The sequence below is a fragment of the Macaca mulatta genome, chromosome 2 (genome assembly GCF_049350105.2).
Source record: "Macaca mulatta isolate MMU2019108-1 chromosome 2, T2T-MMU8v2.0, whole genome shotgun sequence".
Lineage (NCBI taxonomy): Eukaryota > Metazoa > Chordata > Mammalia > Primates > Cercopithecidae > Macaca > Macaca mulatta.
The window spans coordinates 171,353,938-171,368,106 of record NC_133407.1 but is presented as its reverse complement, the minus strand read 5'-3'; the positions used below and the strand labels follow the sequence as shown (position 1 = coordinate 171,368,106).

General features: G+C 38.4%; 2 protein-coding genes across 6 annotated transcripts in view; one reads left to right on the top strand and one right to left on the bottom strand.

The window, feature by feature from the left end:
• SLC9C1 (solute carrier family 9 member C1) overlaps nt 1-14,169 on the bottom strand; it is a 167,327-nt gene that overhangs the window by 126,588 nt on the left and 26,570 nt on the right. The window lies entirely within an intron of this gene.
• Nucleotides 9,927-14,169, top strand: part of LOC144339418 (uncharacterized) — a 41,160-nt gene continuing 36,917 nt past the window's right edge. For 2 of the 5 annotated variants that reach the window (XR_013414408.1, XM_077993949.1), the window contains exon 1: nt 9,930-10,894. Coding sequence is in view for 3 of the 5 variants with exons in the window: in XM_077993949.1 (XP_077850075.1) it covers nt 10,678-10,894 (217 nt within the window). In the remaining 2 variants the exon portion in view is untranslated. Of the gene's footprint in view, nt 10,895-14,169 lie in introns of all 5 variants that reach the window. The other 3 variants (XR_013414409.1, XM_077993948.1, XM_077993950.1) reach the window with 3 other exon arrangements.

Genomic DNA, 14,169 nt, shown 5'->3' with positions numbered 1-14,169 from the left:
TGGATGGTGAGAGGAGAGAGAGGATCAGGAAAAATAACTAATGGGTACCAGGCTTAATAGCTGGGTGATTAAATAATTTGCACAACAAATCCCCATAACAAACCTGCACATGTACCCTAGAACATAAAAGTTAAATTATAATCGCATTAATAATAATAAAATTACCACAAATCCTGTTTACTCTTAAATTCAGAGATATAGATGATCAAATTCAACACAATTTATCTCTCTGGCTATGCATATGTGATAAATACCATTTGGCTTCCCCAACCCCTACTCCAAAATCTCATAAGAAATCTTTATTTCAGAATAGATGTCATTTTAAAATAGTTTTTAAAATACTAGCATTACTGTAGCTTAATATGTTAAATGTATGGGTAAAGAAATAGCGATGAGAATAAACAGGCTTTCAATGTAATTAAAACTCTTCATCTTAAGCTGACTTTTGACAGCTTTGTAAAAGTCTGTGAGTCCAAATCTCATTAAGGAAAAAAATACTGGTTATCACAAAGGTCCTCTGCATTAATTTATCAGTAAGTTAGCTGACTGGGCACAGTGGCTCAAGCCTGTAATCCCAGCACTTTGGGAGGCCTAGGCGGATGGATCACTTGAGATCAGGAGTTCGAGACAAGTCTGGACAAAACTGTGAAACTGTCTCTACTAAAAATCAAAAAAAAAAAAAAAAAAATTAGCCAGGTGTGGTGGCACGTGTCTATAATCCCAGCTACGTGGGAGGCTGAGGCAGGAGAATTGATTGAAGAGGCGGAGATTGCAGTGAGCCAAGATTGCGCCACTGCACTCCAGCCTGGGTGACAGAGTGAGACTCCATTAAAAAAATTATATGTATGTAAAAAAATTATATATATACACACACACATACACACACAAATATATATAAACATGTTAGCTAAAATCTTAATTCTCTTTGTGTGTGGAGGAAACTAATGACTGCTCTCTCAAAAATGACGTGAATTTGTCCTTGTCAGTCAGCCAACATTGAGAAATGTTGTCTCATGAACCGGAAGTCATATTAATTTACCGTGTTCCTGAACATGGAAACAGTCTTTCTTCCTTCACAATGGAAGGGTTTGCAAGAATTCGTTGAAGAAAGCATCCTGAAGAGGGCACTGTGGGGTCTCAGTAATCTTCACAACTACAAAGCTCATGCTTACTGGTTTAATTTATTTTGGTACCTGGGGCTGGACTGTCTCCTTAGTAAACTCTCGCACCACACAACGCTGACATCTTACTGACTCTGAAGGTGGGTGGGTTATTGCCCTCCTAATGCCCCTGCACTCAGAATGAGCCCTTCATCCGGCTCAGGATCAGCTCCACACACCTGAGGCGATTCCCTGAACCAGTGAGCTTTCCCCAGGGGCTGGACTTTTCAGTTTCAGTAACGCAAAGGGAACACATGTTACTGGATAGTTCACAAAGAGTTGATGTAAAAACCATAACGGAGGAGGGCAAGCGGCTAGGGGGTAGAAGTTCAAACCGAGAGGCTAGCTGAACTTTGGGAAAGTGTTTCATAATCTGCCACAAAAAAGGCGGAAGCTCCAAGAGCGAGTGGCTGAATCTGCAGCTGGAAAACTGTGGGAGCCTTTGTTCCTCTAGGAGGCGAGACTGAGAGAGAAAGTACCAGTAGGAAAGGTCAACTTCCAGAAAAGGAAACTAGAGACTGGAGAGCTCACCATCCGGAGCCTCAGGTGGACTATCCCGTGGTGTGCAAGTGAGAAGTGGGGGGCAGCTATTTCGCTCACAGCCAAACAGCCCAGACCAACTGCAACCTCACTGACAGTTACATGCTCCAAGCTCGCCCCTAGTCTGCACCCGTTAGCTTCAGGCCCATAATCTCTGACTTGATTGGTTGATGAAATACAACGTCATTGCTCCCGTATACCTCAGGCATTTGAGGGCTTAAGGTTTTGTTTTGTTTATTTTAAAAAATAAATAAATAGGGGGTGAAAATGAACCTACAGAAATTACACCATTATGTTAATTTAAGGCTTTGGGACGGTGGATTTCTGACAAAGAGCTGTTGGACACTGCTTTCCCAGAACTCTAGAAGGAAGTTTCCTGGATAAGATAGTGTGGTAGAGATATGAAGACGCAGGTTGCTGGGTTAGGAAAAAAGTAAATGGATATTCTGGGCGTGTAAGAGAATGAAATCAAGATGACAAGGTGAACTTTCACTCTGGGATATATGTGAGGAAATTTTCAAGAATAATGATATACTCATTCGTTTTTTCTAAACACAATATGTAAAAAATATTTTAATTGAAATTACTTAGTTATTACTATAGAGCCAACTTTTCATATTCCTACTCTCATAAAATATCTTAATGTTATTTTAAATTGTATTTAATGTTCTGTTCTCTGTGTTTCATCTCTTTCTCCCGACCCACACGTTTATAAGTGAATGGTGGTAAAATTCCCAGCTCTTCATTTGGTCTCCTCTGATACTACCCTGACTAAGAAGGCATGAGGTAATTTGTTTGACTGGATGGGAGTAGAAGTTCGGGCTCCCTACATGGTCTCCACTGAGGCATGGGGTGCCTCTTTATGACCTGGTTGTTATGAAAGTTCCAGCTCCCACTAGGCCTTTTCTGATACTGCTCTGGTTGGGTTGGGGGAACAGGCAGGGTTTTGGCATCTTGTATGGTACGGTTGAAGTTTAAACTTCCTACTCAGTCTTGGCTGGTATGTGGGTAAGGGGAGAGGGTGAACATTTTACTGTGGTGTTTGGTTAAAGTAGAGCAGTTATTGGAAAAAGTTTCTGTCTTGCTAGGCTGCCCCTTTTCTTGGGTCTTTAAAAAATCTATTCTCAGCCAGTTGCAGTGGCTCATGCCTGTAATCTCAGCACTTTGGGAGGCTGAGGAGGGTGGATCACCTGAGGTCGGGAGTTTGAGACCAGCCTGACCAACAAGGTGAAACCTCGTCTCTACTAAAAATACAAAAATTAGCCGAGTATGGTGGCAGGCCCTATAGTCCTAGCTCTGGGAGGCTAAGAAAGGAGAATCACTTGAACCCAGGAGGTGGAGGTTGCAGTGAGCCGAGATTGCACCACTGCACTCCATCCTGGGAGACAGAGTGAGATACCGTTTCAAAAAAAAAAAAAAGATTCTCATTGTTGGAAATACCACATATCTGTGTGTGGGTTATGGTTCATAGGTGGATATATATTTAAAAATTAATTAAGTTGCAAACCTAATATTTGCCACATTATGTATTTGTTTATATACATATGTCTTAAGTATATATGTGTATATATACTTGATATATGTATATATATACTTGATATATATATATATTATTGAGATATATATATATCAAACAGGAAATTTAAATGTTGTCTAATATTTCTCTTTAGCAGTACACTCCAATGACCACACACTGGACATCCTTGTAATCCAAAATCATTCTCCTTTTTTTGTCTAAGAGATGGGATCTCACTCTGTCACTCAGGCTGGAATGTAGTGGTATGATCATAGCCCACTGCTACCTTAAACCTCTGGACTCAAGCAATCCTCACACCTGAACCTCCCAAATATTTGGGTGAATACTTCTACAGGCATGTCACCACACCTGACTAATTTTTAAATTCTTTTTGTAGAGATGGAGTCTTGCTATGTTGCCCAGGCTGGTCTCAAACTCCTGGCCTCAAGCCATCCTCTCCTCAGCCTCCCAAAGTCCTGGGATTATAGACGTAAGCCACCTCCCATGGTATCAGTGGAGACCATGCAGGGAGCACTAATGGGACACCCTTCTCTTTCCCATCCAGGGGTTATCATCAGAGACCTAGTGATGAGCCTGAAGCCCCGCTCCTACCTAAGCACTAAGAAGACACCCGTTCTTCGGTTGTGTGTCAGTGAAGACTAAGTAGAGAACTTGAGCTTTTATTCCACCTTGCCTACAAGAGGCGACCCCACTTCTCCTGCCAGAGCAGTGTCAGAGGATCCCTGGTAAAACCCAGCATTTAAATAAGATCCAGTATCTTATAATATCTGCAATGCCCAAATAGAAATTGAAAATCACTCATCATACCAAGAACCAAGGTGATCCCAACTTGAATGAGAACGGACAATAAAAGACACCAACCCCAAGATTACACAGATGGTAGAATTATCTAAAAAGGATTTTAACATAGCCATCATAAAAATATTTCAGCAAATACTAATAATTACGAACACTATTAAAATAGATGAAAAAATAGAAACTCTGGGCAAAAAAGTAAAGTTCCAGGGAAAAAAATAGGTTATATAAAGAGAAGTCAAATGAAAATTACAGATGCAAAAAGTACAACAACAAATTCTAAAAAAAAAAAAAAAATCAGCAAATGGACTGCGTTGCACTTCTCTTGTTAAACTTAATCCTGGTCATTTAATTCTTTTTTTTTTTTTTTTTTTTTTTGCAATCACAATGGAACTGGCTTTTTAATTTTATGTTTGCATTGTTCGTTGCTAGTGTATAGAAGTACAACTGATTTTTCTGTATTGATCTTGTATCCTATAACCTTGGTGAACTCATTTATAGGACAGTGCAAAAGTAATGGCAAAAACTACAACTACTCTTGCACCAACCTAATATTAGCTCTAATAGGCCTTTTGTAGATTTTTAGGGGTTTCTGTATATAGGGTCATGTCATCTGCAAATAGATATACTTCTTGTTTTCCAAACAGTATCCCACCCCATCCCTCACCTTTTAAAAAATCTTGCCTAATTGGCCTGGCTAGAATTTAAAATACATTGTCTAATAGAGGTAGGGAGAACAGACATTCTTGTCTTGTTCCTGATCTTAGGGAAAAACTTTGTTTTCACCATTAAGTATGCTGTTAGCTATGGGTTTTTCATACATGCCCTTTGTTAATTCAAAGTAGTTTCCTTCTATTACTAGGGTTTTGTTTTTTTTTTTTTTTTTTTTTTGGTGTTTTTAGTATATGTTTCATATAAAGGTGTTAGATTTTGTCAATTGCTTTGTCTGCATGTGTTGAGATTATCAAAAGCTTTTCTCCCTTATGGTGCATTCCCTTGACTTTCATTTGTTGAACCAAATCTACATTCCTGAGATAAATCCCACTTGATCGACGTATAAATTTCTTTTTTATATGCTGCTGAGTTTAGTTTACTAGTATTTTACTGAGGATTTTTGCATCTATAGTCACAAGAGATATTGATCAATAGTATTTTCTTGTGAATTTTTTGTCTGGCTTCAGTATCCAGGTAATACTGACCTCAAAAAATGAGCTAAGACGTGTTTCCTTCTCTTCTACTTGTTGTTATTGTTAGGATTTGTGAAGAATTTGTGTTACCTCTTTAAGCATTTGGTAGAATTCACCAGTGAAACCATCTGGTGGCTTCTTTTTTGTAACAAATTTTTTTATTACCAACTCAATTTCTTTACTTGTTATAGTTATATTCACATTATCTATTTTTAGTCAGTTTTGCTTGTTTCTATTTTCTATTTCTCCTTCTATATCTGCTGTAATCTTTGTTGTTTCCTTCCTTTGCTTTTTTGAATTCAGTTTGTTTTTCTTTCTCTAGTTTCATAAGGTGGAAGATTAGGTTAATGGTTTGAGATTCTTTTTATTGACCATATATATATATATATATATATATATATATATATATATATATATATTTATGGTGTGCAATGTGGTGTTTTGATATGTGTATATATTGTGGAATAATTAAATCAAGCTAATTAACATATATATCCCTTCACGCATTTATTATTTTTTGTCTGTGTGGTGACACACTTAAAAATCTATTCTCCTAGGAATTTTCAAATATACACTATATTATTAACTATAGTCACTATGTTGCACAATAGATCTACAGAACTTATTGCTCCTTTTCAGCTGAAAGTTTGTACCCTTTGACCAACATCACTATATTTCCTTTTTCCTCCATCCTCAATCTCCTAGTAAGCACCATTCTAATCTCTACATTTTCATTTCTCTACCCCCTCCACATATGCTATTGATATAACAGTTTACATCTTTTACATATTATTTCCATGACCAAATTTTTGAAGTTATAGTAATTTTTAATACTTAAAAAAATTTTTGCACTGGATTAAGTCTAATTTATGTGCCACCTTTATAGTATTTAGTATATCCTAAATTTAACTATATTCTTACCTTTATAGTGAGTTTTGTACTTTCATATTTTCATGTTGTTAGCATTCTTTCGTTTTAACTGGAATAACTCCCTTTATCATTACATGTAAGGCAGGTGTAGTGGTGGGTGAACTCCTAAAGCTTTTTTATATGGTTACTAAAGTCATTTAGAGTTCTACAATATTTTCTTTTAAAAGCTGTATTTTGCACTTTGGGAGACCAAGGTGGGAGGATTGCTTGAGTCCTGGAGTTTGAGGCTAGCTGTGGCAATATGGTGAGACTTCATTTCTACACAAAATTTAAAAATTAGACAAGCATGGGCCGGGCACATTGGCTCACGCCTGTAATCCCAGCACTTTGGGAGGCCGAGGCAGATGGATCACCTGAGGTGGGGAGTTCAAGACCAGCCTGACCAACATGGAGAAACCCCGTCTCTACTAAAAATACAAAATTAGCTGAGGTGGTGGTGCATGCCTGTAATCCCAACTACTCGGGAGGCTGACGCAAAAGAACGGCTTGAACCTGGGAGACAGAAGTTGCGGTGAACCAAGATCTCGCCATTGCACTCCAGCCTGGGCAACAAAAGCGAAACTCCGTCTCAAAAAAAGAAAAAAAAAAAATTAGACAAGCATAGTGGTACATATCTATAGTCTCAGCTACTCAGGAACCTGAGGTGGGAGAATCACATGAGCCCAGGAGGCAGAGGTTGCAGTGAGCTGAGTTTGCACCACTGCACTCCAGGCTGGGTGACAAAATGAGAGCCTGTCTCAGGAAAAAAAAAAAAAAGCTGTGTTTTGCTGTATTTTATCTTTCACATTTAAATCTTCAATGCATTTGAAATAGGTTTTTGTCTCCAGTCTTAGGTAGGGGTCAATATACAATATATAATTTTTCCACATGGATATCCAATTGACACAGCATCTTTTGTTGGAAAGATCATATTTTTCTAATCTTATGCACTGTCTGTTTTATTTGTATATTTATATATATATATATCTCAGATGACTGTATTTGTGTGTCTTTTTCTAAATCACTATTTTATTGTATATTCTTATCCTTAAATCAATATCACATCGTATTACTTTAGCTTTACATCTGGAACAGAGGTAAGTCTTCTGTTCATTATCTTGACTTTTTTCAGAATCAGCTTGTCAATTTTCACAATTAAAAATTCTTTTAAAACTGGTTGAATTTTGGCTAGGTTTGTGCTGAATCTAAAAATTAGCTTGGAGAGAACTGACATCTTTATGCCTTTCCCTGTCTATGAGTATGTTATATCTTTCCCTTTATTTAAGTCTTTAATTTTCTCAGAAATATTTGCAGGTTTTAGTGGAGAGGTCTTATAAACCTTTTAATGTATTTATTTCTACATATACTTTTCTTCCTTTTTAATGGGGAGATGAGCCGTTGTAAATGCTATATTCAAGTGTTTCTCTTCCATGAGTTTATTGAAGATATATAGAAAAACCACTTTTTTTTAAGATACTGTTTTTTAGAACAGTTTTAGGTTTACAGAAAAATGGAAAAGACAGTACAGAGTTCTTAGGTACTTTCTTCTCTAGTTTTTTTTTTTTCTATTATTAACATCATACATTAACATAATACATTTCTTAAAATTAATAGACCAAATTCAATACACTTTTCATAACTAAAGTTCACAGTTCATTTTGATTTCCTTAGTTTTTACCTAATGTATTTTTCTATACCAGGGTGCCTACCAGAATATCATACTGCATTTACTTGTGATGTCTACTTAGGCTTCCCTTAGCTGTGATAATTTATCAGAATTACCTTGTTTTTGATAACTTTTAGACTACTTTGAGGCGTCAAGCATTTTGTAGAATTACCCTCTCTCAGAGCCTGTGTGATGGTTTTCTCATTATTAGACTGGGGTTATGGATTGGCAGAAAGCTCCCAGAGGTAAGGTGCCATTTTCGTCACATCTTATCAAGTGTGTGCACTGTCAATTCTTATGTTTGCATAGATACACTTATAATACAGTTAATTTTCAGGTTACAGTCTGCATTCCTTGGAATTCCTAAATTTCTTTTTCTGGTATCTTAAGGTAGAAGCTTATTGATTTAAATCTTTCATCTTTTCTAATATAGGCATTTAGTGCTATAGATTTTTCCTCTGAACACTGCTTTTACTGCATCTTACAAATTTTGATAAGTAGTATTTTTATTTTCATTTAAAGTATTTTTAATTTTTTTTTAGATTTCCTATTTAACCCATATGTTATTTAGAAATATATTGTTTGGCCGGGCATGGTGGCTCACGCCTGTAATCCCAGCACTTTGGGAGGCCGAGGCAGGTGGATCACGAGGTCAGGAGATAGAGACCATCCTGGCTAACATGGTGAAACCCTGTCTCTACTAAAAATATAAAAAATTAGCCGGGCATGGTGGCGGGCACCTGTAATCCCAGCTACTCGGGAGGCTGAGGCAGGAGAATGGCGTGAACCCGGGAGGTGGAGCTTGCAGTGAGCCGAGATCGCGCCACTGCACTCCAGTCTGGGAGACACAGCGAGACTCCGTCTCAAAAATAAATAAATAAATAAATAAATAAACAAACAAATAAATAAATAAAAGAAATATATTGTTTAATATCCAAATATCTGGGGATTTTCCATTTATCTTTTTGTTATTTCTAGGTTAATCCCATTGTGGTCTGATAACATATTTTGAATGTTAAACTGTTGTTTTAACTCCCAGAATGGGTTCTAGATTGATTAATGTCCTATGTGAACTTGAGAAAAACAAACATTCTGGTGTTTTTGGATAAAGCGCTCTTAATGTTATTAAGTTGATTGATAGTGTTTTCAGGTCAATTATATCCTTCCTGATCTCTTGGCAGCTTGATCTATTAAGGGATGTTGAAGTCTCTGGCTATAACAGATTTGTCTATTTTTCCTTGTGGTTCTATCAGTTTTTGCCTCACATATTTTAACATCTATTGTTAGGCACATACATATTGAAAATTATTGTCTTTTTAGAGAATTAACACCTTTATTGTTATATGATGCCCTCTTCTATCCCTGAAAATTTTTCTTGTTCTGAAATCTGCTTTGTCTAAAGTTAATATAGCTACTGCAACTCTCTTTTGATTAGCGTTAACATGGTATTTTTTTTTTTTTGGCTCCTTTACTTTAAACTTATCTGTGTCTTCATATACAGTCATCCCTTGGTGTCCATGGGAGATTGGTTGCCTCCTCCCCAGTACTCTACATTACTGTAGAGATGAGTGCTCAAGTCACTTATATAAAATGGTGTAGTATTTGTTTATGACCTACACACATTCCATCATATACTTTCTTTTAAACATTTTTATAACATTAATATTTATTGCTTTATATGAATACTGTATTGAAAGCCCAAGCATTCCATTTACTCACAGAAACTGTACAATTACATATCACTTCACAAATGCAACGAACACATTACAGTCTACAAAATCAGAAATTATAGAAATTTAAAAATTCTGAGTATCAAATAATACAGATGAAGAAATAGGCATAAGTAAGGCAGCCTGTAATTTTGACAAAGAAGTTGTAGCTTCCCTGACTTTAAATATGTGAATTTGAAAATATTGGGTTTGGAGTAATCATTGTCCTTTGCGTTGATCTAAAAAATATAACACTGGCTGTCAAATAAGCATGTTTGAAAATATTTAATTCACTTCAAAATGTCATGCAAATTGTTGTCACTTCTATGCACCCTAAGGTTTCAGTCATTTAGCTCAGGTACATTACTAAAAGTAATATATTAATTCTTCCAGTACAGTGATGTTTCATGTCATTCACATTTGCATACTCTGGAATAAAATAGAAAGAAATGTGCTATATTCAAAATGTTCAGAAAAGCAAGCAAAAGGTCAAGGAAACTGCTGGTTATTCTGAAATAATCTTGTCTTGAGGCAGGAAATTAAAGAAAAATAAAATTTAAAAGAGAAAAAAGTTTTCCTATTTTAGGTTAACTTGTCCCAGAGGCAGCAACAGGCACAGCCCAGACCCGGGAAAAGTCTTGATAATATTATCTAATGTGCTCTGAAGACTCTCCCAGCACTCCCTCAACACAGTGAGAAGAAAAACAAATTTCCTTTTGTTTTATGGAATGAGTTTGTAGATTCTTGTTCTCTTAACTAGTGACTTCAAGTATGCTGTTTTATTTAAGAAGTACAACAAAGGTCATGAGAAACCTGAGTAGGCCTGAACTACAGCTGCCTGGGCACCATAGCGAAGGTTACAGGACAAGCCTGTGCACAGACAAACCTAAATAACAAACATCTGGGTTGCTTGGCAACGGTTATATGCCACCCTGTCTTTGCCCTGCCTCTGGATCCCTCCTTTCATGCCACAGTAAGCTTGCTTCAAGCTAGCCCGCCCCGTTTCGTGAAGTGTGTATAAAAGTCAGGTGCTGTCTTTTTTCTGGGCCCTGTCTTTTGGACGTGAGTCAGCTGGGCCTGAGTGAACTCAATAAAGATTCTCCTGTTTCAACCAGAGATCTCTCTTCGTCTTCCTGCATCTCGCAACATTTCTGGCAAGCGAGCCAGTAGGCCCATGGAGAGGACAGGTTGGCTGTGTCCTTTGCCTGTAGGTGATCTGGGGCCCCAGCAGTGGGAGACCTATAACTTCAGGCACCACTGGGAGAACTTAAGCCCAGAGCCCAGAGAAGGAAGCGGCTCTCCACCTCCCAGCGCCCCTCCCCGGACAGTGCATCAGAACCTGGAGGGTTGCAGGACAATCTCAAGAGCTGCACGCAGACATCTGAACTGCGGTAAGTTTTGGGACCCAAGGCAGGGAAGTCCATCCCCTAAAGACGAAGGGGAGCTTGATCACTTCCGGAGGAATGACCACTAATCCAACCCAGAGTGGCTGGGGGCTGCAGGAGAGGTTTACCGATTTGGATGAGCCTCTTGTCCCCACTAACAAAGTGAAAGTGGTTCACTGGATCTGGAGACAGGAACTGGAAAAAGGGAGGAAATGGGCCAATAGAGCGGCAAGTGCAGCAAGGTAGAGCTTGCTGGCAGGGTGGCAAGAGTGGCTTGCCACCGCAACTGGGAGTGTGTGGGTGCGTGTGAACCTACCCAGGACACCAGAGAGGCTTGTAATAAGGGAGGAGAACACTCCTCATATCATTTTATGCCAAATTTCTGCCTCCAAAAAAAGAAGAAATAAAAACTAACAGGCAGAAATGAAATCCACAGGCAGACAGCCCGGCACTGAACCCTGGGCCTGGTAGTTAAAGATCGACCCCGACCTAATCCGTTATGTTATCTATAGATTACAGACACTGTATAGAAATGCACTGTGAAAATCCCTATCTTGTTTTGTTCTGATTTAATTACTGGTGCATGCAGCCCCCAGTCATGTACCCCCTGCTTGCTCAATCGATCACGACCCTCTCACACGCACCCCCTTAGAGTTGTGAGCCCTTAAAAGGGACAGGAATTGCTCACTCGGGGAGCTCAGCTCTTGAGACAGGAGTCTTGCTGATGCCCCCAGCTGAATAAACCCCTTCCTTCTTTAACTTGGTGTCTGAGTTTTGTCAACATTTCTTGGTTCACTGACTGGGAAGTGAGGTGAATGGCGGATGGTTGAGGCGACTCCTTAGGCAGCTTAAGCCTGCCCTGTGGAACATCCCTGCTGGGGACTCAGACCAGCCCAAGCGATGCAGATCCTGAGAGTGCTCTCTGGTAGGCATTTGCCCCAGTGGGACGCCTTGCCACAGCAGCGTGTGGCAGGCCCCCATGGAGGATCAACGCAGTGGCTGAACACCGGGAAGGAACAGGCACTTGGAGTCTGGACATCTAAAACTTGGTAGAACTAGTGTTTTAAACTTGCCCACTCCATTTGAGAGGAAGTGTGGCCTGATCACCCACAGCATGCCTTTATTGGCACTTTGGTTTTGGTTTTGGTTTTGACTTGGTTTGAATTGCTTGACAGGACCAGTCTTGGGAACTTGCCCACTCCGTTTCAGTGGAAACGTGCCTTTTTCGGCACTTTGGTTTTGGTTTTGACTTGGTTTGAATTGCTTGACAGGACCAGTCTTAGGAACCTGCCCACTCCATTTAAGTGGAAGCATGAGCTGATCACCCACAGCATGCCTTTATCGGCACTTTGGTTTTGGTTTTGACTTGGTTTGAATTGCTTGACAGGACTGGTCTTGGGAACTTGCCTACTCCATTTGAGTGGAAGCGTGGCCTGATCACCCACGGTGTGCCTGTACCGGCACTTTTGTTTTTGTTTTTGACTTGGTTGCTTGATACTTTGGTTTTGGATTTGACCTGGCTTGGATTTCTGGATACTCTGATTCTGGTTTTGATTGTGGTTTGGTGCAAACTGCAAAAGCGTGTGTGTGCCCTTTTTACCCATTCTTTGTTTTGTGGTATGCGTGTGATGTGAGCATGGTGTTTTGTCTTGAAGAAGCGTAGGTCAGGCACAAATAAGTCCACCCTACTAGGCACTGCGTTGAAAAATTTCAAAAAAGAATTTAAGGGAGTCTATGGAGTACCATGACACCAGGAAAACTTAAAACTTTATGTAAGATAGACTGGCCAGCTTTAGAAGTAGGTTGGCCATTAGAAGGAAGCCTGGACAGGTCCCTTGTTTCAAAGGTATGACACAAGGTAACATGTAAGCCAGGGAACCCAGACCAGTTCTTGTACATAGACACTTGGTTACAGCTGGTTTTAGACCCCCTGCCCCCAACACACAGTGGTTGAGAGAACAGCAACATAAGCGACTGGCAGAGGCAAGGAAAGACCAGCAGAGAGAGAGAAAGGAGACAGAGAGGAAAAGAGGCAAAGAGAGAGAGGAAGAGATGGAGAGGAAGATACAAAGAGGGAATCAAGGAGAGAGAGAGAAAGAGAGAGGCAGAGAGAGAGAGAGGAAGAGACAGAGGCAAAAGGAAAGTCAAAGAGAGAAAGAAAGAGAGAGATACACAAGTAGTTAAGAAAAAAAAGTGGGGGGACGGAATGTCAAACAGAGAAAGAGAGAGATATACAAGTAGTTAAGAAAAAGAAGGGAGGGGCCGAACTGATATAAAAAGAGTGTTATATGGTAAATTCTTGTCCTGAAATAAATTAACTGGTTGTTTAAAGAAAGAAATGTCTGTAATAAGTCAGAAAGTTAAGGCATGTCAAAAAATTGCCTGTAAAAGTTGTGAAAGAAAAAAAAGGTTATAAAAAAATGTGTGTTAAAAAAAGAATTGTGCAAAAAATGTTGTATAATTTAAAAGTAACTAGGTCTCCTGAATGTAAAACAATTAAAAAAAAAGTTAACGTGCAAGGTGTATATGAAAAGTAAAATATACCTTTGGTAAAAGGATTATAAGGAGGCATAAGAATGTACATTTTTACCTACGTTAAAAAGTTTAAAAAATATATTGTTTTGAAGGTTTAAGCAAGTTTTAAAACGTTAATTGTAAAGAAAATTCTGTGTGTAAACATATTAGCTAAAATTAAAGAAATATCATCCAGTTTTTCTGTGAACTGGACATTAAAGTAAAAGCATAACAGGTTTTTCTTAAAGCACGAACCTGCTCTTTAGCAAAAATTATAAAATGTTAAAAAGAGTCTATAAAATCTTACCTTATGGTCAAACATTAAAAATTAGATACATATTTCTATAATGTTTTATTAAAATTAGGTTTAACATTAATAACACACTAATATAAAGATAAAATTTAGCTTATCTGGTATAAAAATCATATGAGAAGCACTGTTAAATGTAAAATGGTATTTGGCTTTCTTTGGTTAAAAAACTAATAAAAATAGGCGCTAAAGGAAATTTCTCAGTAAAAAGGCACTAAGGACTATAAAGTCCACTGCCAAGGTCCCCCCATTTAAAACAAAAGGTCAATTTCTTAAAAATTATATACTTGGTTTATCTTCCACTTTCCTTTCTTGAAAAAAACAAAACAAAACAAAACAAAAAACCAGCTAAAAGTCTTTTAGCACATGTACCACCCCTAGAATTTCTGGTAAACCAGCACCAGCCTGAAGATCACGTTCTCATCAAAGGGTGGAAAGAAGAAAAACTCGAGCCAGC